The following is a 27,777-nucleotide window of genomic DNA, read 5'->3' on the forward strand; positions in this document are numbered from 1 at the left end:
CCATTTGTACACTCTCAGAGTTACAGACCTGGCTGTAAGGGTCCATTTGGAACCCCCTCAAGGAACCCTGAGGGCCCATGGGCCCCGAGAACCACTGCATTAGACAGTGGAGTGAGACTTTGGGATTCGATCCCATGACGTCGTGATAAGGTCTTATTGGTTGATGATCCATCAGCAGCCTAACAGCCAATGTCAAAAATGTCCCTCTCCTCAACAATCTACTGTCTAGGCTATAACACAATGAATGAACATATCTTATCCCAACTTCAACAGATTATGCAGTAATTCTCAACCCTTTTAAATTCAAGGAGCCCCGGTTTATTTACAATTGATAAAAGCCATTTTAAATCTTTGGGACCCCAATCTACACTGTAAAAATAATATAATTAAACTTGGCACATGTACAGATGGAACCAAATGGAGGTCCATTTCGTGCCATTTGTTCATGCTCAGAGTTATTGATCAGGCCGCAAGTGTCCATTTGGTTCCTATCAATCATAGCTGGGGACCTCTCAAGGATACCTAGGATCTTACGCTGCAAACCAGTGCCTCAGAACAACAGCTCAAAAGATCCTTAAGAACAAAGCCACAACTGCTGATTTTCACAATTTATTAACAAAATGATAAAATAAATAAATACAAATTGATCAAATGCTCCTAATATCAATGTGTCCCCATGTGCCCTACAGTATTGTCTAAACACTGCATACAAGACGGAGGTAAGAAACCCAGCAGACCAATGACAACAGGCCAACACAAAAACAACTTCTGGAACAGAAAAAGAAAAGAAAAAAAAAGTTGAAAAATTAAACACAGTCCTTTCCAAAATTATTATGAAAAAATACAAACAATTATACAAATATTCAGATTGTGTAATTTACCAATTTACACATTATTCAGCACAGCAGATGAACTGGTACTGTACTTGTATCGCTACAATGCATCTCACCAAAATGGAAGATAATTAAAAAAGACATTTTTTATTTTTTGCACTCAATACACCCCCAACGGACTCAGCAGTGGATGAGGTAAAAAAGCTGAAGGTGTGAATGACGGAGGGGTGATAGGATGAGAGTCGATGGACAACACTAGAAGGCCACAGTCATGACTGCCATCATCTGGAGAACAAACCCCAAACACAACAACAACAACACTCTGCTAAATCAATAAAAAAAACAATCAAACTGGAGATGAATCTTATCTATGAAATGCATAAAAATAATTGTTTTCCCCTTTTTAATTCCTGTTTGATAGAAGATGCCGAGAGAAGTTTTGGTGAATGCACACAATGCTGAGAAGTGACAGCCAGCCGGCAGATATGTAGCCAATACATACATGCAGGCTTCCAGATAAAAGAATAAAAAATAAAGTACATTTCAAATGTTCTTTGGATATACTGGTTTGTATAGTCTGAGGATAGAAACGAAGGGGTTGTTCTCATCTATTCTAGAGAAACATGGACCTCTCCACCAACGCCAACCAGCGTTGTGCATCAACCAAACCTTGAAAAAGATTCAGTCCTGCAGACAGACAGCACAGAACAACGGTGCATAATAAATGTCAAAGTTCATGATTAGCGCGGGTTTCTACATTGGACAGACATTTAAGCTTAATTTATACTCCATCGCACGACGGTGATGGTGGTCAAAAAGATCAGTTATTTTTGGAAATCGATTAGTGCTGTCTGTGCAGGACAGACTGAGGCAAGACAATGAGCTTTCCTGGTTTCCCAGCAAGCCTCTGGATGGAGAGCTGTGTCGGCTTAACACAATAAAAACACCACATAGAACATACACTATATGACAACAACATCAGTGGACACCCTTTGTAATTAATGTATCTAATAAATGGCCTTTATTGCAGCAAATGGAGCTACAATGACAGACAAATGTGTGCTTCCAATTTTGAGGCATCAGTTTGCGGACAATCTCCCCCTGCCCCCAGGCTTGAACACCAAATGCAAGCCAGACGTAATAGCCCAACATCAAGTGTCCAACCACTGCTCTTGTGGCTGAATGGAGGCAAATTGCAGCAGCAATGTTCCAATTAGTTAAATGCATTCCAGAACAGTTGAGAATGTTATATTGTCATTTTGAAACAGGAAACAGCCTGTTGCCACAAAATTGGAAGCACACAATTGTCTAGATGAATGTCATTGCAGCTGTAGCATAAAATCTCCATTCACTGGAACCAAGGGTATTAATTAGAAACACTTATTAGAAAGGGTGTCCACTGATATAGTGTATGTAGTAACTATGCGAATACCATAGTTTGCATGTTAGGAACAATAACTTGGTAAACATATTAGTAACATAGTTACCTAAGATAACATGGTAAAATGATTCACCTGTTAGTAATGTTACTGATAGCATGTTAACATGCAACATAGTTGACATGATAGTGAGAAGTGTGGTATTGTGTACTGTGTGCAGTTGTAGAAAGTATAGTTGTACATGGTGTAATTTCCAAGGGTGTGGCTAGGTTGTTCAAATATGGTGCATCTATAGAGGGTGTAGTTGTAGAGGCTGACTGCCCTGTTAAATCGTTGTTACCACAAGGTCAAATAAAGTGAAAAGTGAATTTCAAATACAAAATTATAATAAAAGGTTTACAAAATTAAAGCCCCAAAGCATAATATGTATATCAAAAAGGTTTGACAAAATGTTGTATAAAAACTTGCATAAGAAGGCATGCTTTCCACCTTGCTGATTGGTCAGATTGGTTGCTCGTTGGGCCTTGTTCTGACCAATCAGCGTGCGGTTTTGTTTGTTCATTCCAAATGTACGCAGTCAACATGGCCTGACTTAGATTCAACACATTGAAATCTTGAACCCTGTTTACACCTGGCATCAACTTGTCTCACATCTGCATATTTATCCAAATTCCCATTTACACCTTACAATTAAAATGTGTTCCTGGTGTATACACTGAAATCAGATCTCTTTTTCTCATGCAAAATACAACCTGCTGTGCTTGTGACTTCCTCCTATTATTTACATATTTTAGAAAGAGGACAAGCACATACAGTACACTATTATTTTCTATAAACACAATCATCTGACTTTTTTTTTTATAAATCACAATTTAAAAAACTCAACTGCTAGTTAATATTATCTTCTTTTTTTTGTTCTTCAGGTCCATTACCTGCTTCCTTTGACATAGTAGTTGTATGTGGTTTTATAACATTTCATTTCATCACTAATCCCAGGTATAATGCCAGGTCTAAATGGGTTCAAACTCCATTGTGAGGAAAGGATGAGCAATTTGACAGAAAATAGATGGATTGAGACCAGCCTTCAGTAGAGATGTTATTAATATTAAAATTAATATTAATACTGGCCAAAACGAAAAGTGCTTAAAATAAGACAAACCCTCTAGTCACCATGACAACCATTTACTGACAGAAGGTGCAAACCTGAAAGTCAGATCTTTAAAAAAGAATAAAGGAAACAGATTTAAGGCAACTGCTAATCCCAACACAAAAATCACTATCTGATCAAATCAACAGCATCCTGGGAAATAAAGTTCCAACTTGCATTGACAACCTGCAGTCTAAAAGTGAAGAGAGACTGGATCTATGTTGTGCTCTAAATGTGGAACAGACAAGACAGGATGGAAGGAGAAATACAGATGAACAGACAGACAGACAGACGGACAAATAGACAGGAACAATCAGAGAGACAGACAGACAGAGGGCTGTAGAGGAGTAGCTGTTTGTAGCGTTAGTAAGGTTTAAATGAGTCACAGTGCAACAAGTCAAGACAAATATTAAATCTGCTGTTTGAAGAAAGAAAGGCACTCCATGTACCTAGAGAGGGAACCAGCCACAGACGCCGTGTTTAAACATGTACAAGGACGTGATGTCACTAACTCACTGAGGATTGTTCCTGTCCAGAGCAGTTGACACACATGCAAGAGAAAAATTATGCATGAAATTCTCAAGGATCTGTCGTTAAAAATAACAAAAAAAAAAAGAAAAAAAGATTGTAGTTGTGTTATAGAGTTAGAATTGCATCTTTTGGTCAAACAGTCCATTCCCTTCAATAATAAAATGGCTCAAATCAGTAAATATCAAGAGGGGGAGACATTAATCACAGAACAACATGTTGTACCAGAACATGAAGACAATGTTTCCTCCAACAGATGTCTGTGGAAATTCCTGTCTGGGGGCCGTCTGGCTGAAGTCTGATTGACATGCTGTGTTAGCCAATCAGATGGTGGCTAGGATATGCTGATATGGTCAACATAATATCATATTGATATGGAACAGTACCACATCCTTAATTTCTTAATCACTTGTTTTGCTAGATAAAGGTCTTCAGAATCTCTACATCATATCCAATCCACCTCCATTTCTACAATTCTTTACATATTTACTCAGACCAATCATCCAAAGGATATTATTCTGATTCCATTTTGTAGCAAAACCAAACATGTAAAAAAAAAAATCAAGGATGATGAATACACATTATAGTGACTGTAATATTCAAATTAAGCTAAATATTCTACAGAGTTCATTGCAACTCGAGGCACACAGATCAAAGGGTTTGTTAACGATCATAGCCTATCAGCCAATCAGAATTTCCGATCAGTCAAGATCAATTTATCTGAAAGACAGGGCCAAATGAACTCACCCAATTTCAGCCCAGTGACTGATATGTATATGTTCCATACAGAAAAAGTATGTGAGAGTATGCGCGTGTGTGTGTGTGTGTGTGTGTGTGTGTGTTGCGAGAGGGGTGATTAAGTTCAGGCATTCCTCCTGAAACATGAACTAGACAGACAGGAGCAGGTTTCAGTCATACAAAAATATTGGCAAGTTGGGGATAAACTCACATTACAACAAAGAGATGCATACTCTGTTTTAGTTCCATATGTAACGTACAAAAAGCTCTTCAGCACTTATTTGTTATGCAGCAAGCTTGTGCTTTAAGTCTGAGGGTTTGTGGTATTTCTCCCTTCACAGCAGGTTCATACAACAAACCCTCCCTCATCGAGGAAAAAAAAGTAACTTTTAGGTTATTGTTTATCGTGCTCTCCCTCTCTCTCTCCTGTGTGTCTGGGGGGGAAATGGTATAAGATTCTTAACTACACAATGTCAATCAACTTGATCACTTGATCTCTCAATACAGTAAGTAGACTTTGTCCCTGCTGGATTTGGATACAATAGCATTTTGGCAGTTCAGAATTCAACAGAAATATACAGAATGCAAGGATCACCACTTTTAAAAGAGGATTCCTTTGTGTTAAACAACGCCAGTCCAACATACGTACATCTTTCACTACAGACTGGGTTCAAGGACACAGAAAGCACTTATTTCTGGAGACTAGGAAGACCTGAATATCTTTTCCTATAAAAAAAAAGAACAAACACAGCCCAGATAGATAAGTTTTGTGTGTTGACATTGCAATATTGCAATTTTTCACATTTAGTGCTCACAGTTGACACACTTGACTCACAAAATGAAACTCAATCACTACACTTGACCGACACCACTGAAAACATCTGTTAGGCTAACCACACGCATTCAATTTCCTCTTCATATCGACACAAACCCCCATCCTCCCTCGCTAGCTAGCTCAGCCTTCTACAGCACCAAACCTTTTAAGTATTAACTCTTTAGCGTCTGATTCTGCCTGAAGTGGTGGGCTGGGGGTGGGGGTAGGCAACTGTCTGTTGAATTGCCATGAACGTCCAACCCCTGGCGTTATAAAAAAATACTGAATAGAGGGCATGGAACTGGTGCATCAAGTGGTGACATTAAGGATGAGAGGGGTCTAGTTCAATGCCCTGGGGCACTGAACCACACCCACAGCCAAACCCCACCACCCACACCTCTTTAGACAGCACCAGAACTGCACCTAATTTATGGCTCTTTTCGACTACAAGAACTCAGTGAACCGTGCCATGAAACACATTTCACAGGTTCTGGATTTGTTTCCATACGCTACGGCTCAGTTTCAGATAAGGTTCTCAGAACCTAACTTGGGCCCTGCTCAGGAGGTGGTACTGACCCTGACCCTGGGAACCCAGAACTCATACTTTCAAAATGTTTAGAAAATTGCCAATCTAAAAGTTCACGACGTTGTCACATTGCGACGCGTTGAGAGCTTGTACAAACCTTTTTTTTATTAATTATTTAATGACGTAACTCCCCCTTCAGGGGTGGTTCTGGTTATAATAGAAACGTAAACAAAAGCAAACAAAACATCACAGAACTTCACAGGTTCTGGAGTTTCAGGATATGGAAGGTTCTAGGTTTCCCTTCATAGTCGAAAAGAGCCATGAGTTCCCTCACCGAATGACAGCTCTAGAAGCCTGCTTGTCATCATAGCCCTGCTCCCTCAGAGCCCCACCCACAGTAGAACCCCACACCTTTTAAATGAGGCCTCCTTTACAAACCCCCGCCCACTCCCGCTGTAGTAGCAGGCACACACTGGTGTCGCAGCGGCTCAAATCAACCTTTCACGTTTCCCTCCATACATTTTCCTACTTGTTGGCATGACAACACTGGGAATAACCGTTAACCTTTGGGGTTCGTGGGTTATGTGAGCTGGGCTGTGGCTCTACCACTGACACAGTCTGACAATACGATGCAAACAAACAACATTTATACAGATTGGCAACTTCAGGGCGCCATACGGCGCAAGCGAAAAGTCTTTTTTGTTGTTTTTTTATATATATGTTTTAGATTCGGCAGCTCAGAGACGTTAGCGTTTTTTTCTTTTTACTTTTTACTGTCCGCACTGCTGAGCAGGGCTGGCAAAGAATGCTGGGAAGGTTCTGAGGTTTTGCCGTTGTTGCCGTTAGCGACCTCTTCCTGTTTCGTCTCCACTACAGTCTCTGGGCTGCCGGCGGCCATCTTCGTGTCAGAAATGTTAGGGGTGTGGCTAGACCCACTGTCGGAGCAGCCGTTGGTCGTTGCTACTGTAACTGCCACCAAGGAGGAGCCCGGGTCAGGGTTGGCCAATTGGCCGGCTTCAGTCTCCACCCTCACCACTAAACCCACCCCAAGTCCCACCCTAGCAGGGCTGTTAGCCGATTGGCTGGCAGGTTCCTGTGGAGGAGCCTTACCCTCGCTGTCACCTCCACCTGTCTCAGAGACGACTCCTCCTGTCTGGCTGCTGCTTTCAGCACCTCCATCCTCCTCCTCCTCCTTTCTCTCTCCATCAGCCTTCTCATCAGAGACATAACTGGCCCCACCCACACAGCTGACTTCACCCACACCAATGGTCACTGCCACACTGCTGACCACGCGCACATCCTTGGACTGGCCCCTGGCTGTGTCGACCTCCTGGCCCCTAGCTGTGTCGGTGTCCTGGCCCCTGGCCATGTCAGACTCCTGGCCCCTAGCTGTGTCGGCAACATGGACGCTGGCTGTGTCGTCAACATGGGCGCTGGCTGTGTCGGCTCCCTGGCCCCTGGCTGTGTCGGCTCCCTGGCCCCTGGCTGTGTCGGCTCCCTGGCCCCTGGCTGTGTCGGTTCCCTGGCCCCTGGCTGTGTCAGCCCCCGGGACTCTGGCTGTATCAGCCCCCGGGACCATGGCTATGTCAGCCCCCGGGACCCTTGCTGTGTCAGTCCCCGGGACCCTGGCTGTGTCAGTCCCTGGGACCCTGGCTGTGTCGGCACTCTGGCTCCTGGCTGTATCAGGTCCCTGGGCCGTGGCTGCATCGGGTCCCTGAGCCCTGGCTGTATCGTGTCCCTGAGCCTTGGCTGTATCGGGGACCTGCGCCCTGGCTGTATCGGGGACCTGCGCCCTGGCTGTATCGGGGACCTGCGCCCTGGCTGTATCGGGGACCTGCGCCCTGGCTGCATCGGGGACCTGCGCCCTGGCTGCATCGGGGACCTGCGCCCTGGCTGCATCGGGTCCCTGCGCCCTGGCTGTATCGGGTCCCTGCGCCCTGGCTGTGTCGGGGACCTGCGCCCTGGCTGTATCGGGGACCTGCGCCCTGGCTGTGTCGGGGACCTGCGCCCTGGCTGTATCGGGGACCTGCGCCCTGGCTGTGTCGGGGACCTGCGCCCTGGCTGTGTCGGGGACCTGCGCCCTGGCTGTATCGGGTCCCTGCGCCCTGGCTGTATCGGGTCCGTGAGCCCTGGCTGTATCGGGTTCCTGCGCCCTGGCTGTATCGGGTCCGTGAGCCCTGGCTGTATCGGGTCCCTGAGCCCTGGCTGTATCGGGTCCCTGAGCCCTTGCTGTATCGGGGCCCTGCGCACTGGCTGTATAGGGTCCCAGAGCCCTGGCTGTATCGGGTCCGAGAGCCCTGGCTGTATCGGGTCCCAGAGCCCTGGCTGTATCGGGGCCCTGAGCCCTGACTATATCGGGCCCTTGGGACTGGCTCTCTCCCAGGGCCTGGTTGAAGTTGAAGGCCTGAATGAGGCGGACTAGATGTTTTACCTTGTCCAGCGAAAACTGCATTTCCTTCTGTCTAGACAGAATGCCGTTCTTGGTCTCCATACATTTCTATTGAAGGGGAGCACAGAGACACAATGTCAAAGGAATGTTACCGGTTGTCACTAGATTACTTTAGACAGGACTGAAGTCACATGAGAACCCCCCCAGAAGTGGATAGTAATAAGTTACATTTAGTCAGTTAGATTTACTTAAGCAACGTTTTGAATAAATGTAACTTGTATGAGTAGTTTTAAGGAAACATTTAAAAAACATTTTTTACTCAAAAGTAATATATTCCAAATTATTTGCCAACATTCTGCTTGTTAATTAATGAAACGCATGCGTGGCCATCTACTGATGACCACTAATACTGTTTAAGTTGTAGACTTAATCAACCATCCTTCATTCACCATCAGGCATCAGCCAAATCGTTCCAGAGTTGCTGAGCAGTTTTTTCCTTACCGTTATGGAGTTGCTGAGCAGTTTGACTCTCTGTTCCAGCTGCTCACGTTCTAATTTCAGTTCAGAACTCCACTTCCCAAGTTTCAGTTTCTCCTCTTCTTTTGCTGTAGAAAATAGACAAACAAACACCAAAACCAAGGGAAATAATAAATGACGCTTCAATTTCCAGATCAACAAGGTTAGATATTAATAGTAAGGAGTACAATGGCCAGAGAGTCGTAGCCAGGCAACATTCTTGTGACCCTAGAAAGATCATGTAAGGATGAAGTGACAAGACAAGAGAAGTTAACAAGAGAAGTAGAAGACATTATTTTAAATTGATCATCTCTTATGGCCTCACCTTCTTTGTAAGCGATGTAGGAATGAACAATAGCCAGGGTTCCAGGCCATGGAATAGCCTCCTCTTTTTTCAAGATCTAGAGGGAGAAGCTGAGAGTTGTCATGGTGACAAGGTACATGGGAGGTAAGGGGAAGGGGGGCAGGGGGGCCGGGGGTTCCCAGACTGCACCCTGTGGTGAGGCTGGGACAGACGGTGAATGGACTTGAATGGATGTGAAAGATGTTGAGCCTTTACACTTACAGAATGAATGACACAGGCACAGAAAAAAAGTACAGAACAGTGTTATGTGTGTGGGTGTGTGTGGCTTACAAAGTAACTGAACAGTGTGGAAACCTTTCTATTAAAAAAAGGTCTGTTCTACAGTGATATACGGCTACAGAGGGACCTGCTCGCTCTCTGGACGGCTGTTGTTGACTGTACAGGCCTTCTGCGGGGTCTGTCTGCTGTGTTTTACCTGGTCTTGACATTTGGGACAGATCCACATGCCTTTAGGAATGGTTTTCAGGGGAGGATCCAGGCAGTCCAGGTGAAAGACACGTGAGCATGTGTCGCACATGAGCAGCTGTCCGCTGCGTCTGCACACAGTGCAGAAATCCTCATGGATGTCTCCCTGCGAGGAAGAATTGGACCAATCAGTTTCCTGCCCCTGTACGGGCCCCGGCCGATCGCCACAGGAGTGACGAGGCAGGAGGAAGGGCCGTGGTTTGATTTGGTCTGGTCTGAACTTGGCCTTTGTTGGTCTGGAGTTTGATTAATTGTGTGTAAATTAATCTAGCCTGCCGTACCTGTCGTTTGTTTAAAGACATTTCTCAGAACCTACTCAGTAGAGGAGAGGATGCTCTAAAGGGAAACTGTTCACTTTGTAAGGCTGCCTTGGGCAAAAAAAAAAGTGATGATTGATGTGGACATGGATGGACATGGAGGTCATAGATGACTGACAGGGTAACCGGGCCAATAGGAGTAGGACAGGACTGAAATATTAGTGTGTTGTAGATGTGTCGGGTTTCCAACTGTGATTGGTCTAACTGACTAGGGGGAGGGGGAGGGGGGGTTTGAGGTCCGGCTTGTGTCAGTCTGAACCCGCCCCCCACCCCCAGGCTGTTACTTACATCCCCGGTGGCGGGGCTTGGCGGGGGGAGGAGGGGGTGGTGGTGGTGGTGGGCAGGGGAAGAGGCGGAGTTACAGCCAGGGGGCGGGGGCAGGGGCGGAGTCCCCGGCTCCGGCACGCCACTGTATTTGGGAGGACGACCTGAATGAGATGACAGACGACAAAAAGACGGACAGAAAGAAAAAAAAAAGAAAAAAAGAAAGATGGAGAGGGGAAGGAGGAAGAACACAACATGTCTGTTTGACATACCTTGGAAAGGGAGTCTTCGTTGGCTAGCGTGAGAGAGGAAGAGGAGGGACAGGAGGAAGATGAGGAGTCAGAAGCACAGATAGCAGTGTTAGTGCTGGACAATGGCGTCAAGCTAGCAGCAACAGTAGGACAGAGCAAGGAATGTCCAGCATTCACAAAACTGGAATTGAAGAGAAATGGCATTCCCCCGCGATAATCCAATGGCTGTGGTGACTAAGTGAACCTGAGTAATTAGGGTGGAAAGTGCATCATGTAGGTCGGAACAAATTCAGGGTCTGTGATTAGCTTATTAGCAGTGACATCATAAAATGGGTTTCTAACATTTTAACACAGCTGATACCTTAATCTCTATATTTGTAGTTACATTAAAAAAGTTGTTTGTTACTACTTCCGTGTAAGTCTTTTGCTAATTACTAAATACTTAATTTTATTTAAGGTTAGGCACTGTTAGCATGGTTATGTTTAGGCATTTGCTTGGTGAGGTTAATGTTGGGGTAAGGATCTGGGGAGGGCGTTGCTGTGGCCAGACTTCCGTCCTTTCTAAATTGACCATCTAGTGATGACCCGTATATGATGCCCCAAACCATCCAAGGAGAAAAATAAGTCAGGTCTTTGAATTTTATTCAGGGACTGAAAAGAACTGTCACAATGTATGTGATGCTAGGAGTATAATCCTAGGTGTGATTGCCTAACTGTTCACAACTAATTGTAATACGTATGTACTTTGATATCTCTGACGGAAACAATCGGGATTAGAGGATAATTTTAAATATTGTACTAGTACACCAGACATGTTGTCCAGAGCATTAGCATTAGAGGGGATAATCACAAATATACATTTGGAGTGAATATTGCAATAGAGGGGGAATAATAGCCTGACATAGGTTACACAAACAATGGATTATTTCTTTGATTAGTAATGGTAATATTACAGAAATGAGATAGCAGTGCCATTATACTATCAATTACCCCAAAAGTCTTAGTAACGCAGTTAGTCATAGTAACGCACTACTTTGATACGTGTTTCTTAGCAATTAGTTAATTTAAGCTACCAGACATCAGCTGCCTGATGAGATATGTAAGCTAGCCCAGCGGAACACTTAAAAATGTCTGCTGCTCCAACCATAAGAAGCACAGAAGCCCTGCCTGGAAGCCAAAAGCCGGATATCTCCCTTGGCCAGGAGGATAATAATAATCATCATCATAATCAAAATCATAATAATAACAACAGTGTCCCTTTGTTGTCGAGTTATTTGCTACAGGACATTTGCACAAATATAAAATTTGACCTCTGCACTTTCCCATCCCAACTATTAGGAGCAGTGGCTGTCATTAACCCATTTTGGGCGGGAACCCCTATTTGTAACTATACCTTTCAGGACGGGAACCCCTTTTGGGGTTCCTGTTGCTATGTACTGTATATAGCAACAACATTTTTTTGTAATTTTTGAATACATATTTGAAGTTTTTCAGAAAACTTAGGTCAGGATTTAGAAGGCGTTTTTAAAATCGGCCTCAGGTCTAAATGGGTTAATATGTCACTAGTGGAGCAGCAGTTATGGGTAGGGATGGGGATCGAAACCTGGTTCGATTACGGTTCCCAAGCTACTGAGACCCAAAAATCAATAAGGTTTGGGCTTATCGATATTCTTAGACATAGACATGCACATTCTGTCCAATTCCAGTTCTTTGATTCCACCCACCAGAAGTCTCCAGACTTCAGCAGACCTTAGCAGACCTCAGCCACACACACACACACCACCAATACTTTGCCAAACAGCAGGAACTACTTTCAATGTTTTCAGGGGAAGCTACAAGGGTTTAGATTTCATAAACAAAATGTAAATTTGCTTGTTATGGCAGTGTTGCCAATGCCAATGGTTTCATCTGAAGTTCACTTACTGTTTATCGGATTGTACACTCTTAAGAGTTATAATGAGGGAGCAAGTATTGGTTTCTTGCATAAGGGCGGATTGGTTGCTGTGACCTTTCATTAAAATGACATCTGCTCTATCCACTAAAGTCACCATGTTGTCCATGTTTCATTGCTCCAACAATATTACACTCCAACCTTCCTTCCATCATATATCCAAGCAGCTGAGATCTGCACAAGTCTGACAGACGAAGGGGTGACAGGAAGTAGGTTTAAACTATGGTCAGGTACTGAAAGCTCTGGAGGCTGAGATGAAGACTTGAAGGTTAAATGAAACTTCAAACAGCAGGATTCAGCAAGCAGACAGCGAGGGAGAAGAAAGAAGGTGAGAAGAAAAGTGTGGAAGTGTTTCACAGCAGTGTCCACTTGCACTGAGAAGCACATCAAAAATTGCTTTATAAACAGCTTCACATTTGTTGGATTGACGTAATATTACACATAGATAATACACAATAGCATAGACCAGTGGTTCTCAACCTGTGGGTCGGGACCCCCTGGTAAATAACATTTTTAGAAACTGGCCTTCATGGTGTCACTGGGCCAAAAAGACCAATACTGCATCAAAAGTAATAAATAAACTATAAAAACTGGTCAAACATTGGCCAAATTGTCAAATTATAAAAGAAATTAGCGAACATTGTGAAAATAGCCAATCTAAAAGCTCACAACGCCTCGTTGTGAGGCGTTGTGAGTTTGTAGATCTGCCATTTTCACAATATTTATCTGTGGAACCGAGTCAAACTAAATAGAATGCCTCAACTCTGACATTCCAAGTGCTTGTCAGGGTGGGGGGGTCCCCAGTTCAAATATGATTATTTTGGGGGTTATCGGCGTGAAAAGGTTGAGCACCACTGTCAGACAAATTAACATACAATTAAGTAGAAGATTAATAGCAATTGATTACTATTATACATACATTACTGTGCTGCCAAAGCCTTATGTGGTGTTGTGTGTCAAATTTTGAAAAGGGAAAATACCTTTGCATGCATCTTCAACATTATTCAAAGTAGCTTGAGCCTGAGGCTTAATGGGTAGGTAAAAGCATTGATGGGCTAACTAAATAGACTCATTCCGGTTGTCATTTTATTTAATCGATGCATTTAGTTGCAAAGCAAGTTGTCTGCTGGAACTATTTGTTGCCTAAAACTAAACATAAATGTGTTAAATGTTATTTTATTTTACCGATTTTAAATCTTAGAGGATTCATACAATGATACAATTAATCTATCACTAGAAGGTCAAACGGAAGAAGAAACGACATCATCTAGCTTTCAGACGAAGCAATTCAGTATCTAAAAACGTTAGACAGAAATGCATTGTGGGATAGCCGTGTTGGTGGTACTGACCTCTCTTCCTGGTTCCCTGGTGCAGAGGACTGTTCAGATAACTCACAGCAGTCTTCTTCCTCTGCAAATAAGAACAACATGGATTCACACATATTTATCTAAATAAATAAAATGTCTATGTAAACTACTGTATGCAATGAAGGATCAAACGTAGAATTCAGTAGAAGTTTTGTACCATTAATACTTGACATATATTAAGGGCTAAAGCCTGCAAAACCGAGCAAACTCCACTAATCTGGCTCTCAACAGTACTTATTCTAGAACTTGTTCACTATTCAGATACTGTACAAGTCATTATAGCTTTGCAGACAGAATCTGATGTTCAGTAAATGACCAATTCAGTTTAAAGCCCGTCCTTAAGTGAAGCTGAACATTATGTACAAACTGTACAAGTGTTGAACTTGTACCTCAGGTTCGAACACGGCTCCACTGTAAACTGGGTTGGCTGTTGTCCTTCGCTTCCTCTCTTGACGTCTGCTCTGAATCTCTGCAAGAACAGAAGTTGTTTAAAACAGAATTTGAATGAATTTCAAAATGCAACAGCTTCAGGGGAAAAAGTCTGACAGTGTCATATCTTAATGTGCATAATATGTGATCTGACCAATGACTTACCCTCTAGATGGTCATGCGTTACCAGGCCCAGTGACACCATGAAGGCCAGTTTCTAAAAATGTTATTTAAATTAAATACAAAAGTTATCATCATATTCCACAAGGGTCTAGCCAATCAGATTCCATCACAAGTAGGTATCATGGAGACAGGACCATTGTCATAGAATAAGCATGGTTGCAAAGTCAATATTGTTGTCATGGAATCAGTACCATTGTCAGGGTGTCAGTGTGGTTGTTACGGAGTCATTATCAACATCATGGAATCATTACCTTCATCACAGAGTCAGTACTATTGACTACTGTACATTTACATGTACTGCAAATTAACCTTATTCAGACACATGGCCTGAATAAGAAACTGCAAAAAGTAAAAAGTAAAGTAAGTAACCTGAATAAGTTCATAGTTTACCGTAATCAAACTATGCCTCAAATTGGGTTTTTCGCATCATATTGTGAGACCTATACAACAGGCTCTATCTTATATCGGTTGCAAACTTGTTTGCAGTCATGCAGTCATTAATCGGGCCGTGCTCCAGAGCATGTAAACAGGAATTTGAATGAAATAGTTCTATAAGCAACCAATATAAACAGCTTAATCAAAATGTTGTCTTATATAGAATAAGGCCAATAGTCGGATTATTGCAGTCCATGTAAACATACTGTCATGGAAACCAATCAATGTAGCGTACCTGTGGGTTCTCCTCCCTCTTGGGTCTGGGAGGAGCAACAGGAGGAGGTGACAGAGGAGGAGTGGAGGAAGAGGAGGGGCGGCTCACTACAATCTTCCGCTCTGCTCCTCCTGATACTTTAACAGTCTGCAGGGGAGAGACGAGGGGGAAGGACAGGGGAGGTGTTAGAAAGGAGGAAGGAGATAGATTAAGAGGAGGAGGGATGAGGAAGGAAACCGTAAGAGAGGAAAGAGGAGAGGAGATGGAGAATAGGAGAGGAGGAAGGGGAAGGCAAAAATCTGCCAGGTAAGTTTCAAAACAGATTTTTTTTTAAAACCCTCGCACCAAAAACAAAACAAGCAAAATCCAAATATTTTAATATCTGAAAATATGCAGTGGTGGACAAAGTACAAAACCCCATTACTTGGGTTAAAGCATAGATACTCCTGATGAAATTTGATTCCACTGTAAGTAAACGTTGCTCAGTCAGATTTTCATTGGAGTACTTGCTTTTACCTGTAAGTATTCAAATTAAGCACATTGCTGTTGTTTGTTTCACAAGGCATTTACAGTAACTCCCTGAAACCACCTAATGAATGCACTGACTTGCTTGTAGAGCAATTATGCTACAAACACAAAGCCTATAGGAACTCCTATGAAATGTTCAGCCTTGAAAAGCAATCAAATCAACAAAAAGATCAGCCAATGTCATTTAATTATTCCCCTTCTTGGGCTGAAGATCAATCCAGTTGCACTAAAAGCCTTTCACAAGCACAGTGGCTCTGTTTAACTTGAGCGACAGGATAATTACAGCTAGGTAAGATGTTAAAATGTCCATATGTCTAGCTGTAAATGGCAGGTATGCATCCCTCACCATTACCAACTGCCATGTAAGTCGTTTCAGTTGAGACATTATGGTTGAGAGTGGGTACTGTGAGTGATCTCCTCCTGTGAGGAACACAGCATGAGGCCTGTCACATTTTAGAATAGAAAACAAATTCAACAGCTGACTTCAAAGCTATGCAAAAAAACAACTACATAGAAATGTAGTGGAGTCAAAAGTACAATATTTAACGAAATTTAGTGGAGTAAAAATCATACTCAAAAGATGTACTTGAGTACATCTACTTCATTACCGTCAACCACTGCACTTTATTTATTTATGAAATTGTTTATTCAATACAAATAGATATACAAGTTAGAGAAATTGTTACCCCTGTTTCTGAATAGGCTTTCGTGTTTTAAACATGAACAATCATTCCAGATGAGACCGGTCATACTTTACTATTATTGACCATATACTGTACTATGGAAGTCTACTGCAGTCTGGAGTATTGACCATCTACTAGTGAAGTCTACTACCGTCTTGTCTGGGGTCTACTCGTTTAGTCTACTACATTCCTCTGCCTGCCGACACGATCCATTTGGTGTCTACATGATGATGCATTCATGTTTGTGTAGTTCTCTCTGCATCAGCCAGCAGATATTCTTCATCCTGTATCTTCAGATTATATATAGATTATATTAATACTTACAATATGTTTTTATATGTGTTTTTATATGTGTTTTTCTATCTCATTTTTTATTTAAACCAATGAATTCTCATAATAGTGATTATGATATTTTGCCGCTTGATCAGATGCTATGGCGTCCGATGCAGTCACTGCAGATGCCCTTTTGCGTACCATGTTGATAACGACAGAATGATCATAACCATTTCCCAACCTATTAGTATGCAACATGGACGCTGCTGATTTAGGGCGTCACACCCTTGTTTTTTAGATTCTTTTCAGTGTTTTTAATGGCAACATTGCCTTGTTTTCAATGTTGAGTCTGCATTCTGTCATCACAAGTGAGCACAATCATGATATTGTGGAAGTTCTGATGTCCTGTGATGTCTACACATGATGCTAGACGACATTCACAGCATCGGAAAGGCATGCCTGGGCCATGTGGCCATGTTTGACGAGTTGAGGTGGGAACATGTTGTTTAAACTTCATGTATTTCTTTCTATTTCACCCAAACCTAGTAACGTTCATTAAATAAAGTTTATTCTGTTTGAAAACACTTACCTTGGTATCACAGCCCAGGCTACTGATCTGGATTGGCTTTGTGGAGGAAGGGGCAGGCTTAGGGGTGGGCTTTGGGGCAGGACGGGCAGCACTGACGAGACGTGTTGCTGCGGCAGCAGCTGAAGAGATGCCGGGCACCGCCGTGGCAATAACGATGCCCGTCAGAGGGGTAGTCTGCATTGTTTTGCCGGACATGGGTGGGGTGGGGTTAGGGCTACAGGGCTGTCCGTTAACAATGCGGACCTGGTGGATCGGCGCAGCCGAAGATGGCAGTGAGGAGGCAGAGAGTTTGGTCGCCAGCATCACTGGTCGCTGTAGCAACTGTGGGGCAGCCATCATGGGAGGGGGTGGAGCCGGGGCGATGGGCACGTTGGTGGGTGTAGCAGGTTTAGGTCTGACCTATCAGAACAAAGCATCCAAAGAGCAGTCAACGACCAGCACACAAAACACAGAAAAGACTGCTGGGTAATGCCAATGTGACACTGTCAGCGATATCCAAATAATCTGAGCCTAACCCTCAAAAAGTTTGGTCAAGAATTTTTACAAACACATTTAAAAACTAACTTATTGTTCTGAAGGTATTTTCATTATTATTCTATAAGAGTATCTGCATTGAGGTTTTTGGGGTATTTATGCAACTGCTGATGATGCAGCCTTCAGTGGAGTGAATTCTCCACAAAAGACAGTACTGTATGTAGATCATTGGATGTGTGGTTGGCAAGACAACAAATTAAATCTGAAGACAAATGAGTTAGTGCCAGACTGTTTATAGTAGTTTGGAGAGTATGTGTAACATTCCCCAGAGTGTTTCTAGGGACATAAAAAAAACACTGTTTATGAGGCTTTATGAGACTGAGTATGAGGACATAGGAATGTTAATAAAGACAAATAAGATTGAGTATAAGGCTGCATATCACACGTTAAAGGACACATGTAAGAGTCTGTGATACTGAGCTCCCACTGGCATTATTCCCAGCAAGACAGACATGACAGTCGGGTCAGGAAGCTAAAACACACCGACAGCCAGGAACACAAAACACTAAGCTGCAGGAAAACGAGGTTACACAACCAAGACAAACACACACACACACACGCAGATACAAACAACCAGGCGGGATAAGCTATCAACATCTGAGGTGTAAAAGAAAAGGACATGGAGAGGAGAAGAGCACGGAGCAGCCATCTTTTTAGTGCCAAGCTTAAGCATTTGGCAACAATGCTGCCCTCTGCAGGACAGACAGCAAATCGCCTCACACACTGATTGGTGGGATCAGGGATTTGAGGGGCAGGGCTTATCGGGACGCACCTGTGGCTGATAAGTGGGTCGAGGCGTCAGTCTAGGAGGAGGGACAAACTGAGGAACTTTGATTGGCTGGGCAGAGGAGGTGGTGGTGGCCTGCACCTGAGACAAAACCAGGACAGATAGAGGGTCTACGGACGCCGCTCCAGCTCTCAGTTAAACATCTCAGCTACTGCTAAACATCTTTACTCCTCAGTCTACACCAGGACGGCTACAACCAGAGACCTGGAACTGGATGGAACAAGCGTGCCTATTCAAAATCAGCATTCCAGGATGGTTGAAAAGGCAGACATTTTCTTTGTACTACTGGACTATGTGCCGATTTACGGCAAGTCACACGGATACAGGCTGTGCAACACCAATATTTCAAGCACTGATATCAAATTGAATTAATTCTTATCTTATCTTACTACTAGATGTTAGTCTTAAAGACGAGCTTAAATTAAAAAAAGAATAACATGTTTTATAGTGTATCCGGTCATATTGGGGACATAGTTAACAATAATGCCAAAACCAAAAATTAAGATTTCAATTTCTGTGTAATTTTAAGTCAAAACTCTGTCAAACTAAAGCATCATGCGTGCTTACACCAGCAGGTACCAACCAATTTCACCCCATAATATCATGACACCTACCAAAGGACGGTACTGTATGTGGTATGTAGGAAGTAAGATGCTCACAAAATGGCATTTAGCTCGTCTTCAAGACAACTGCCTATACTGCAAATGGGTCAAAGAATTTATGTTTCTGTGATGTACAGGTGTTGATGTGAATATTTTCTCAGCTAAGCAAGTGTTAATATTTTTCTCCACTTTCATATGTCAAGCGATGCTAGTTAAGGTGTTAACTGTGTTAACCGTGTTAACCGCTTGTGGATGTATAACTATTACACTAATCACAGAGCTGTAATTGGTTCATGTTGCACAGCATTGACACAAAGCATTTCCATTATCTCCTTCTTATGCTGTATTACCCGAATTGCCACCACAGACAGTGGAATGCCATTCCTATCCAATTTCAGTGCTGTGGATACAACTGTCAGCTTAACATCACCGAACCTACAACATAGCTTTACTCAGGTCTACTTGAAAGACCAGTACAATTATAGTTGAATATAAATGCCAGTTTAACATACTACTTCTATCTGCTATCACTCGATATAATGGTTTCTCTAACTCCTGGCAATACTGACATTCTAACAGACTAGCACATACTGTGCACATAAAGCTGGTTTTGGTGAACTGAACATTCTGAATTGCACATTTCAATTAGTAGTGCGGGTTAGACACTGTATCTACTGGTGGAGGAGTAGAGTAGACTGGGATTAAGCTAAACATCTCTGAGCGGGAAACTCTTGGTTGGTAGAAAGGCCACCACACACAGCTCCGGCACACAAAAACACACACATCCTAACACACAACATCTAGACTATTACTCGGAACCTCTTTACTACAGGAGTGGTTCTCAGCTCCGGTCCTGGGGGACCCCTGGTTATGCTGGGTTTCTATCTTACCAGGATGACTAGTGCTGCAGTGCTAGGGATCCCTGAACACTGGTGTGGAGAAGCACTGTTCTATATATTTCCCTCAACTGACATCTGTCAAAAAGATGCCAAAGGAAAACATAATCTAAATCCATAATCATGGAGGTCTGTTTGAATTATGATTGGATTGCAATCAGTCAGAGCTGAGAGGAGGATGACAGATGACTGGACGGTGAGGAGGAGTAAGTATAAAGTGGGCAAAGCTTACCACCACAGCGTTCTTGGACACAGACAGCCTAACAGGCTCTGAGCCCTGATTGGCTAGCCTGCCAGCCACCTGCAGGTTGATTGGTGTGCTCTGTGATTCCGGCTTGGCGGCGGTAATGGCGGTGGTAACCATAGCGACAGTCGCCGGGCGCTGCGGCAGGACGGACGCAGGCGTGGTGGCTGCTTTCAGCACCAGAGGTAGTGTCTTGGTGGTCAGGACAGGAGTGACTGTCAGCGTCTGTTCATGGATCAAATAAAATGTACAGTAAGTCAATACAATCAACTAAGCGTGAGACATTTTCCCAGCTACCTTGGTTGATGTGACAATAAACCCCTCAGTGAAGTCCAGATCAAGGCACTTTCTCTGAAAAGCACATTTAACACAAAAGGCAGTTCAAAGTATTTTACCTAAGGCATAAAAATGCACACAAATAGTGTGTATTTAAGAACAACTTGTCAGGCGTAGATAGGTGTGGGCTATATGGGGAGTTGCATCACGATCCAAGGGGGAAAGGGTTGAGTTATAGGCCTGTTATAAAGCTAACATGAGGCCGATTTGAAGAATGGGGGGGGGGGGGGTTCTTCCTTGGCCTACTGGGAGTGTGTGTGGAAATTTTCACATCTATCAGTCCAGCAATGCCATAGATTAGCTGCTGACACATGGACTGACGGACTGGGGCATATTAATCACTAAAAACGATCATCTATAGTTGTAGCCGTAGTGTGTGTGTGTGTGTGTGTGTGTGTGTGTGTGTGTCGGTTGACCTGTTGAAGGACCCCCTGTGGAGTGGTCTGGCAGGGGATGTTCTGCAGGAGGATAGGCTGCTTGTCGACCCCTGCTGGAGAACTCTGAACCTGCAGCTGCAACTTTTCTGGTTCCTGCTTCACCATCAACTCCTTCCTCAACTGTTCCACTACCTTTTTCTGGAGAGGGGAGGAGTTAAGGTAAAGGTTAAGAAGATGTAGAAGGATGAGAATAGGATTCTTCAGGACAACAAGACAAACCAGGTGTGAGCCCCCAGGTGTGTCATCCTACAACAGCACAGTCGAGAGTATCCCAACCATAGATATAGAAACCTAGATACCTCATTGGCCTCTGCAGTTCATTGTAGCTACTGGTATCTCAATACAAGGCTCTTCCGCAGGGCTGTTTGACTACTGATCAATCACATCGCGTTAACTACTGGCCAATCACAGCGCGTCTAACTGACTAGTTGCTGCGCGGCTGCCTCTTAAGAAAAGACCCGCCCCACCTGCCTACCGAACGCCCCCTTCTGTGACGCACACGGAAGTTTCCAGCTTGCCCAAGCCTTATATGGGCTAGCCCTGCGGAACAAGGAAGCGCGCCCGAGATACGAACGCTTCAGAGCCGAAGGAGGCGTCTACCTTTATATGTCTATGATCCCAACGGTCTGGGAGCAAGACCGTCTTTGACTGCAAAGCGCTACAGAGAGTGGTGCTAACAGCTCAGTGCATCGTAAGAGGGGAGCTTCCCTCACTCTGGCATAGTATATGCAAGAAGCAGGGCGTAGCCAAGGCTGAGCAGAACATCAAGGACACTCACTACCTGACCCCAGCCACAATCTGTTCAGGCTTCTACCGTGGCCACGGCCAGGCAAGCGATACTTATGTACGAAAAGCCATTACTCCATTTTCAATTCCGATGTAGTGGAGCCCCTAAGTAATCAATAAAGCTCTGATCAAAATGATCGCATATTCCAGCAGCATCTTTTTACCTTGGCAAAGAGTGAGTGAGCGATGTTCAGTAGAAAGGGCTTATATAATGTCCATTCCAAGTTTTATTAGACTTTGGTAGTGAAGTTAAACTTTGTAAACAAACTTATTATTATCATTACATGTGAGAGCTGGCAATTTACTTTATAAATGTTTAATCGCGTGAGGGACTCGCTTCCGTAGATCTACAAGTTGTCATGTGGTGCGTCATGCCGCGCTATAAGCTTGTAGATCTGTCCCTTTTGGAGAGTTGCGTTGTTTTTCGCCTGTTTCCGGTTACCTTTTATTATGGTCTTCAATGGGGCGTGGAGCAATGCAAATGATCTCCCACATGAACGCCCCTCTGACCTTCAGGCAAAAATGAGGAACAACTGTGATCTGTACATTTGAGGGATTTACACACCTCTTTGTAAATTGCACGTCGGTTTTTGCTAGAGAAAATACACCCTCCTTTAGTCGCTTCATTTACACATAATTTGGTCTTCTTGTTATCTGACTTTGTTTCCCTTGTTTCGTTCTCTATTCTTTACCCTTAGAACTCTTTTCTCGAAACTGCAAAATGTTGGGTGCTTGTACAAAAAAAAATCCACCCACTCTTTCACACATGTAAACTTGTGATACAAAGTGATACAATAAAGTTAAAAGTACTGTATGAAACTGATTATATGGTTGTGGGTTTGAATGCTATTGATTCACTACTCACTAACAAACAGTTACAGCATAGTAACAAGATGTCGCTTCAAATAGCCTGTTGGACAGAGGTGTTAAAAGTGTATTTAGATACAGGCCAAATGGAATATACCTGGGGATCCTGCAGAGCATTTGCGTTACCCCAGCAACACATTGCAAAGATGTAAAAGTTTTAAAGGCGTTCATTCTCCCTTTCCTTCTCTCCGTCAGGCCACATACACGCACACCCCCCCACACACACACACACGCATGCACGACAGTATGTCAGAACAATGATATTTGCAACCCAGAATCAACAGATGAAGTCTTTGTGTTGCTTGGCAACAACACTGCATTCTCCAGCAGATCCTCAATGCTACAAGACCGCTCTGCTCATAATGAACAGTAATCAATAATCATTATAATATTGACTTAGTAATAATCTGCTCAATAATCCTGCATGTACAATACTGACCTGCCCCAATTTTTATTTTCTCTATTCAATCAATTGTCATATGCAATAGTGACACAACAACTATGAATTAGTTTGAACACAGCTGCTACCATCTACGTAAGACAGGTGGCACAGTGTAGCTGTGTTTTTTTCCTTCAGACTTTCTTGTTATTATGCACGTCCTTGAAACCTCTACTTGCTCAGTCATTGTATGGGCATCAGTTACAATGACTGAACTCTCCAACTGTAAACCAACATGACAATGACCTAAGACATCAGAACCAATCTATGAATGCACTCAGACAACGGGTACCACACGTTTGCATAACCGTTACCGGAGGGGCATGCATTCCCAACGGGCATCATTCCCAACAGGCACCGGCCTAGTCTAGGAAAAAGGTTACCATTTATTTGTTTTGTTTTCCTTTTCTTTTGTTTGTTAAATCCTCCAAAAGCTATACTCCAACCAGACTCGTTACAAGACACAATATTGTCCACTTAAAAACATAAATAGACTATTACATAAATGTAATTTTTACTATCTTGAACAGGGTTTGCCTTTCTGTATACAGTATCCCCATAAAGGTAGACCAATCACAGCTCACGTCACTGTCAAATCAAATCAAGTTTATAAAGCACATTTATAAACAACTCCTGTTGAACCAAAGTGCTGTACAGAACAATATAAACAATGAGACATTAATAAAACACAAATAAACCATCATTAAAAACAATAGAATTCAACCATACCAGGGAGATTCAAAGGTTGTGAATAAAAGAGTCTTGAGCCTGGACTTAAAAAGATTCAACATCATACACTATGTGCATCTCACAAAGAAGAGTGTTAAAGTTGGATTGTATAGTGGAGAATCTATACTAGGGTTGTCAAGATACCAGAATGATATTTTATTTAGTATTAAAAACCTATACTCGATACCTCTCTCGATACCATGGCAAAAATAAGTCCTAGATACACAAAATAGCATAATTTTCTTTTTTTTTATTAGAAACTTAACACTGAACACAACATAATTGTAAGAAATAAACTGTGCTGGTATTATTTCTGTTCTCTCTACTGTTTGTTGCCTTAACGTGTAAACACAGTAGTACAGTGATCTCAGTGGGATTCCCCCCTATAAATAAATGATCAAATGAAATAATAATACAAAAATATGTTGGGGTGTAGCGGTCTGGGTGTCCTTCTCAGCATCTCCCTGATGCTACTGTATGAGAGGAAATCTATAATTACATTTGATATTGTATTGTATGTATTAATTGTATTAATATACAATTAAAATGTTTTGTTGAGCAATATTGCTTCTTTTAGAATCAAAACAGATGGAACAGAGAGAAACATTAGATCAGTCAAGTTAATGCTTAGAGATATACATTTGCACAGGGCCCACTCCAAAAATGGGCCCAGTTATATTGCATTCATTTGGCCAGTGGCCACTGCCTCTTAAAGCTCTATGGAACAATGGCTAATTTAGACTCCGTCACATGACGGTGTCATTTACCTACAATAACTGTGATGCATTGTTTACTTGAAGATCTGTTCTTTTCAGCATGTAACACTGTCATGGAGTATATAAATTGATCATGCAGGGGAAGGTTTCTTAAGCTCATCAGCACATTATATAAATTATATTAACACAACATTACCTAAGTCTTTGAAGAGATCTGGGTGCAGGTCTTTAAGATATTTAGTTTGTCAACTTTTGCAGATCTGCTTTTGCTAATCTTTTGCCTTTCCATCCGCTTCCACCTCATAGGCAGAATATTGCCAAAAAGCAGTCCTACTTTGTTATTTTTGGACTAACGTTAGGGCCATGACTAATACATCTATTCATAATAAATCGCCTCTCGCTGGTTGTGTTGATATCCAGTCGTGCATGCAGTATAATGCAGCTGTAGCGATGCTCTGTGTGCCTCTGTAACAGTCATGAGATGAAGCCACAGGTCTGGGAACAGGTTTCTGAAAACCGTATGTTGCCATAATATCAGTGGTTCTCAAACCTTTTCATGTTAAGGACCCCCAAAATTATATGCATTTGGTTGTGGACCCCCATCTCAAAATATTTTGTTCCATGGACCCCCAGAAGCAAAGATTTGAGTTACAAATGTTCGCTTTAAAAAAATATATATTCAAAGATTTGCACAAATGTTTATGATAAAAAAATAGCAGATCTACAAGCTCATAGCGCGGCACTCAGTGCTGCGCTATGAGCTTGTATATCTGCTATTCGTGAATAGCCAAAGTATAAAATAATGTCTATAGCTAAAATCTAAAATGACACAGATGTGTTCCCGGATTGAATGGGTTAAATTAAATATTTATCAAGATTGCCATTTCCAAAGAAGATGTAGACAGTCACCACACTAGTCAAGCCAGTTTGTCAACGCAGGGATGATGCCATCATGATTTTTCTTGCACCACTGACCACCACATTTTGATTTGTATGGCTTTGTTCACACAAGTTACTATGCACTGCACATATAGTAACTTAGTGTTAGCTAAAGATTGGACAAAGAGGCCACTCCATTATTAGACTGCAGGTTAGACTGCAGGTTGTTGTTTTACTCAGTAGGATATATAGATCTTTCAGTGAAAAGAATGTGAGAATGTGTAACCGGTTCGAACATGTCTGAAAGAAAATCGTGCCGGGAGGACGAACATCAGTTAATTCCCTAAATATCCAACGACAACAGTTGACTTTTTGTTCCAAAATGATTCAGTCAGGCTAGAATTGGGTAGCCTGTCTGAAACCATTCTCCAGCAGCATAGAAGAAAACATGGAAACACTAGAACCCAACTACAAATGTCCAATCATCCAGAGTGGTGATAAGCCCACGGCCCATTTCAACCAATAGTCTTTAGTCTATTTAAAACATTTAGTCAATGTGACAAACTCTCATTGGCCAATTTCAAAACAATATCCTTCTACAGTCTCTTCCCCTCCTTCTACTATTCCTTATGTCTAGTCTATATTCTGGTACTATACACTTCTTCCTTCCATGATCTTTCCAAGATCACAGGAATATTGTCTGTCCAACATGTACTCACATGTCCTCCTTTCTATTCATTGATTATAATACTGCCAGTAGGAATTGACGATTATAATAATCTACTGTTGGACGTAATGAATTGCTCATCTACACGTGTCATCCATCATATACACTCCACAGAAGGGTGTAGAGTACAGTGCTGCCAGCAGTAGCATAACAATGAAGTGTGATGATACAGTATTAATGCAGTAAAGAGTTTGTATTTAACTTACCTGTTTCTCACTGAGAGCTGTGATCTTGGCCTGTAGTTCATGGAGCTGTTTTTTTAAATCAGCATTCTGAAAAACCACACAGAGAACAAAATGCTTCTTCATAATGAATAGTTTGATTCTGCATTAATAATCTGATTCAACACCAGCAGTCTGCTTCAACACCAGCAGTCTGCTTCAACACCAGCAGTCTGTTCAGCACCAAACATGAACAGTCAGCTTCACTAACATCAACAGCCTGCTTCAATACTAAACATGAACAGTCAGCTTCAACATCAAAAATCTGCTTCAAACAGTCTGCTTCCTCAACGGTTTCCTTCAACGCCAATATTAACTGTCTGCTGCAACACCAACAGTCAGCCTCAACAACAAAGTCTGCTTCAGCACTCCTTCAGTAATACACACACAGGCGCGCGCGCACACACACCCGCACACACGATTCTGCAGCCTTCTGATATAGTTCTGATCTCAAAAGTCTCAAAAGCAGAGTTTTTCTCAAATTACAGTAATAGATACAGAGAGAGAAGAGACATGCAGAGAGACACACACAAAGAGAGATGCAGCAAAACAGAGGAAAGATAGTCATCTCTAAACTAATCTCAGTAGGACCATGAACACGAATGCAGACTTTTTAGACCAGTGGTTCTCAAAGTGGGGACCCCCAGTGGTCCTTGAGGGTGTTCCAGATGGTCCCCCGCGAAATGTAATTAAATTAAAGTAAATTATTATCAAATATAGCACCAAAATCAGTTTAACCACTTTAACCCTATATATTGGCTCTTTGAAAATAGCAGATCTACAAGCTCACAACGCATTGCGATGCGACGAGTTGAGAGCTTGTACCATTTTCACAAATCTTGTATGGGGGTCATTGGCAGAAAATATTATCAGATGGGGTCTGAGGCCAAATACATATTCATTTGGGGGTTCTTGATGTGAAAAGGTTTGAGATCAGTGGTTCTCAAACAGTGGGTTGGGAACCCCAGGGGGGTCCCAAATTATTTACCTAAATGTGCAACATTGTTTTCTCACTCAACAGTACACAAACCAACATACAGTTAAGTATAAGTGTATATACAGGGTATCTTCACATTAATTACTTGACCATTACAGTACCAAAAGTAATGAACAAACTATACTATGAAAATGGTCAAATATTGGCCAAGTTGGCAAATATTACCTGAAGAAAGAGGCAAATATTGTGGAAAATAGCCAACCTTCATGCTCATAATGCCTCACAACGCTATTTTAACAATATTTATCTGTGGAACTGAGTCAAACTAAATGTAATGCCTCAACTCCTACAATTCCAAGTGCTTGTCAGGGTGGGGGTCCCCACTTCAAATATGATTATTTTGGGGGGTCGCGGCCTGAAACCCTTGAGAACCACTGTTCTACATGATGTATTTGTT

The 27,777-nt window shown here is 42.5% G+C and overlaps 1 protein-coding gene across 8 annotated transcripts in view; it reads right to left on the reverse strand.

The window, feature by feature from the left end:
• Positions 1–596: 596 nt before the first annotated feature.
• Positions 597–27,777, reverse strand: part of phf21ab (PHD finger protein 21Ab) — a 37,529-nt gene continuing 10,348 nt past the window's right edge. For 5 of the 8 annotated variants that reach the window (XM_084059113.1, XM_084059109.1, XM_084059112.1 and 2 more), the window contains exons 6-19: positions 26,369–26,434; positions 20,999–21,157; positions 20,235–20,471; positions 18,490–18,585; positions 17,184–17,582; positions 15,132–15,257; positions 14,444–14,495; positions 14,239–14,318; positions 13,832–13,892; positions 10,305–10,444; positions 9,650–9,805; positions 9,196–9,271; positions 8,856–8,959; positions 597–8,462 (exon numbers count right to left, since the gene is read on the reverse strand). In XM_084059113.1, coding sequence (XP_083915239.1) covers positions 6,729–8,462; positions 8,856–8,959; positions 9,196–9,271; positions 9,650–9,805; positions 10,305–10,444; positions 13,832–13,892; positions 14,239–14,318; positions 14,444–14,495; positions 15,132–15,257; positions 17,184–17,582; positions 18,490–18,585; positions 20,235–20,471; positions 20,999–21,157; positions 26,369–26,434 — 3,486 coding nt within the window. In that variant the 3' untranslated portion in view covers positions 597–6,728. The remainder of the gene's footprint in view (positions 8,463–8,855; positions 8,960–9,195; positions 9,272–9,649; positions 9,806–10,304; positions 10,445–13,831; positions 13,893–14,238; positions 14,319–14,443; positions 14,496–15,131; positions 15,258–17,183; positions 17,583–18,489; positions 18,586–20,234; positions 20,472–20,998; positions 21,158–26,368; positions 26,435–27,777) is intronic. The other 3 variants (XM_084059114.1, XM_084059115.1, XM_084059116.1) reach the window with 3 other exon arrangements.

Source organism: Gymnoscopelus microlampas (genome assembly GCF_963454915.1).
Source record: "Gymnoscopelus microlampas genome assembly, chromosome: 6".
NCBI classification, from domain to species: domain Eukaryota; kingdom Metazoa; phylum Chordata; class Actinopteri; order Myctophiformes; family Myctophidae; genus Gymnoscopelus; species Gymnoscopelus microlampas.